Raw genomic sequence first — 3511 nt, forward strand, 5'->3', positions numbered from 1 at the left:
TACAATTTCCATCTGTGCTCAGAATGCTTATGTGCTGATTGATTCTAGTTCCACGCATTCATTTGTATCGCATGCTTTCTCTCAGAAATTAACTAGACCGTTAGAACCTATGAACTGTTTACTATCTGTGTCTACACCGACTGGGGGTTCTATGATATGTGCTTATGTTTATCCATCATGTGACATTGTGATTAGTGAAATGACATTGTATGTTGATTTGCTGCCACTAAGTATTGATCATTTTGATTTTATTATGGGTATGGATTGGTTAACCAAATATTATGCCACCATTAACTGTGCAAGTAAATCCGTTGTGTTTAGACCACCTGGTATGCCTGAATTTATTTTTACTAGAAATGGGGTAGTTCCTTCCCTATACTTGATTTCGGCCATGAAAGCTATTAAGTTTCTTAGGAAGGGATGTAGGGGCTACTTGTGTTGTATACTGACTGCATCGTCTGATAGTGCTAATGTGGAAACTATTCCTATTGCTTGTGAATTCCCGATGTGTTTCCGAATGACTTGCCTGAAGACTTAGTTAATAGATGACTTGTTTGACCAACTTCAGGGAGCTCAAGTGTTTTCCAAGATTGACCTTAGATCCGGGTACCATCAGTTAAAAGTCAAGGTAGAAGACATAGAGAAAACTGCATTCAAAACTAGATACATACACTATGAATTTTTGGTAATGCCGTTTGGGGTGACTAATGCACCTGCTGCCTTTATGGACCTTATGAATAGGGTGTTCAAATCATATCTGGATGAATTCATTATTGTCTTTATTGATGATATACTAATTTATTCCAAAAGTAGGGAAGAACATGAGAACCATTTGCGAACTGCCTTACAGACTTTGAGAGAAAAGAAATTGTATGCAAAATTATCCAAATGTGAATTCTGGCTTGACAGTGTGGCATTTTTGGGACATGTGATCAACAAGGATGGTGTATCAGTAGACCCACAAAAAATTGAAGCCATTGTTGACTGGCCAAGACCATCCAACGTGTCAAAACTTAGAAGTTTTCTAGGACTTGCTGGTTATTACAGAAGATTTGTGAAAGACTTCTCAAAACTTGTAATGCCACTGACACAGTTGACACAAAAGAATGTATAGTTTGATTGGAATGATCAGCGTGAATCAGCTTTTCAAGAGTTGAAAACCAGATTAGTGACTGTACCAATCTTAACTTTATCTAACGTACTGATGGGTTCCAAATTTACAGTGACGCTTTGTATAGAGGTTTGGGTTGTGTGCTAATGCAGAATGGGAAAGTAATTACTTATGCCTCTTAGCAACTATGTCCTCATGAGAAGAATTATCCGACCCATGACCTTGAACTTGCCGCAGTGGTTTTTGCTTTGAAAATTTAGCAACATTATCTGTATGGTACGACTTGTGAAGTGTACACGGACCATAAAAGCCTCAAATACTTCTTTACCCAAGAAGAACTGAACATGAGACAGAGAAGGTGGCTAGAATTGATCAAAGACTATGATTTACAAATTCTATATCATCCAGGGAAGGCAAATACCATTGCAGATGCATTGAGCCGAAAATCCATTGCTAATTTGTCATGTTTGCTCACCGGCCAGAGAGAGTTGTTTTGTGATTTGGAGAAGAATGAGATTGAAGATGTGTTGTGTGAACAGGGTGGAATCTTAGCCACCATTTCTGCCCAACCTGCAATCATTGAAGAAATTAAAGGGAAACAACGCGAAGATGAGTTTCTGAGGAAAATTATTGATGAGATTGAATCAAAACCGAAACTGGGATTTATGCTTGACAATGAGGTGTTGAAATTTCAAAATTGCCTTTATGTGCCGAACTGTTTAGACCTTAGGAAACGCATCATGACTGAAACTCACAACTCAAAATTCGCCATGTATCTGGGAAATACGAAGATGTATCATGATTTGAAACAGAATTTCTGGTGGCCGAGAATGAAAAAGTATATTGTAGATTTTGTGGCTAGATGTTTGCACTATCAATAAGTTAAGGCCAAACATCAGCAACTCGCTGGTTTGTTATAGCCGTTTCTAATACCGGAATGGAAACGGGAGCACATTACTATGGACTTCATTGTGGGATTGCCTCGCTCCTCCCGATGTATGGATTCTATCTGGGTCATTGTTGATCGTTTAACTAAGTCTGCCCATTTTCTGCTTGTCAACTCTTTGTATAATGCGGATAAGTTGGCAAATTTATATGTCAATGAGATTGTAAAATTGCATGGAGTTCCAATGTCCATAGTATCTGATAGGGATCCTAAGCTTACTTCAAGGTTTTGGCAGAGTTTGCAACAGGCCTTGGGGACTGAGCTGAGATTAAGCAGTGCTTATAATCCACAGACGGATGGCCAATCTGAACGGACCATTCAAACATTGGAGGACATGTTACGAATGTGTGCGTTGGACTTTCAAGGTAATTAGGAGACTTACCTCCCTCTGGCCAAATTTGTGTATAACAACACTATCATTCAAGCGTTAGGATGGCTCCTTACGAAGCTTTGTATGCTAGAAAATGCCGATCTCCAATGTGTTGGGCCGAAATAGGTGATAAACCTTTGTTGGGACCGGAACTTGTGCAAGAAACAACCGAGAAAGTGAAACTAATCCAACAACGTCTGAAAACTACACAGAGCCGGCAAAAGAGTTATGCTGATGTCTGAAGAAGACACAGAGAATATGAAGTCGGGGATCACGTGTTTATTAAAGTGACTCCAATGAAAGGACAAACATGATTTGGTGTTAAGGGCAAATTATCACCGAGATATGTTAGGCCATATGAAATTCTCGAGAAGATCAATTGAGTAACATATCGAGTAGCTTTACTTCCGGTGATGGAAAACATGCGCAATGTCTTTCATGTCTCTATATTTCGGGATTACCTGAGAGATCCACTACATGTGATAGAGCCGACTTATGTACTTCTAAAGGATGATTATACCTACGAGGAGAGGCCAATGCAAATTGTGAACCGCCGAATCAAAAGGCTGAGAAACAAGGAAATTCCATTAGTGAAGGTTGATTGGCAAAACCACAGAGGAACTTGTGCTACATGGAAAACAAAAGAAGACATGATGAGGAGATATTCGGATTTCTTTCCTTTGAACCCAACGTTTTTCTGAAACAAAGGTAATTCGAGTTTGGAGGACCAAACTCTTCAAGGGGGGAAGACTGTAAGAACCCCGCCCCATGATTAATGTTAATCTATGTTTAATTATGCCTAAAGAGTAATTAAAGTGAAATTTTACATCATATGTTACCTTATTTGTGTTTATATCTTTTTAATGTAGAAAGATCTGTTTTTGTTTTCGTTTCGATTTGTGAATTGAAGGCCTTATCAGCATTCGATTCAGAAATTGACTTAATTTAGCTGTTAATTAGAATTTTCAGAATTTTATGGTAGGTTCAATTGAAATTCGATTTGGAACGGATTAAATTAGATTAATTTAATGCCCATTTATTTAGTAATAATTAATTATCATCAAGTGAGCCTATATAAGGCTTC

General features: G+C 38.3%; 1 protein-coding gene across 1 annotated transcript; it reads left to right on the top strand.

The window, feature by feature from the left end:
- Positions 1 to 391: 391 nt before the first annotated feature.
- Positions 392 to 1992, top strand: LOC145799630 (uncharacterized). The gene is made up of 2 exons (XM_082889231.1): positions 392 to 494; positions 1520 to 1992. The coding sequence occupies exons 1-2, from the start codon at positions 392 to 394 to the stop codon at positions 1990 to 1992; spliced, it is 576 nt and encodes a 191-aa protein (XP_082745357.1).
- The last annotated feature ends 1519 nt before the right edge of the window (positions 1993 to 3511 follow it).

The sequence above is a fragment of the Camellia sinensis genome, chromosome 9 (genome assembly GCF_055761805.1).
Source record: "Camellia sinensis isolate YWXY chromosome 9, ASM5576180v1, whole genome shotgun sequence".
Lineage (NCBI taxonomy): Eukaryota > Viridiplantae > Streptophyta > Magnoliopsida > Ericales > Theaceae > Camellia > Camellia sinensis.

Excerpts from the sequence above, each read along its gene's own strand:
- LOC145799630 (XM_082889231.1), top strand. The coding sequence starts at position 392 with ATGAAAGCTATTAAGTTTCTTAGGAAGGGATGTAGGGGCTACTTGTGT. Across the intron at positions 495-1,519 it reads GGAAACTATTCCTATTGCTT|GGAAGGCAAATACCATTGCA; the intron begins GTGAATTCCCGA and ends TATATCATCCAG.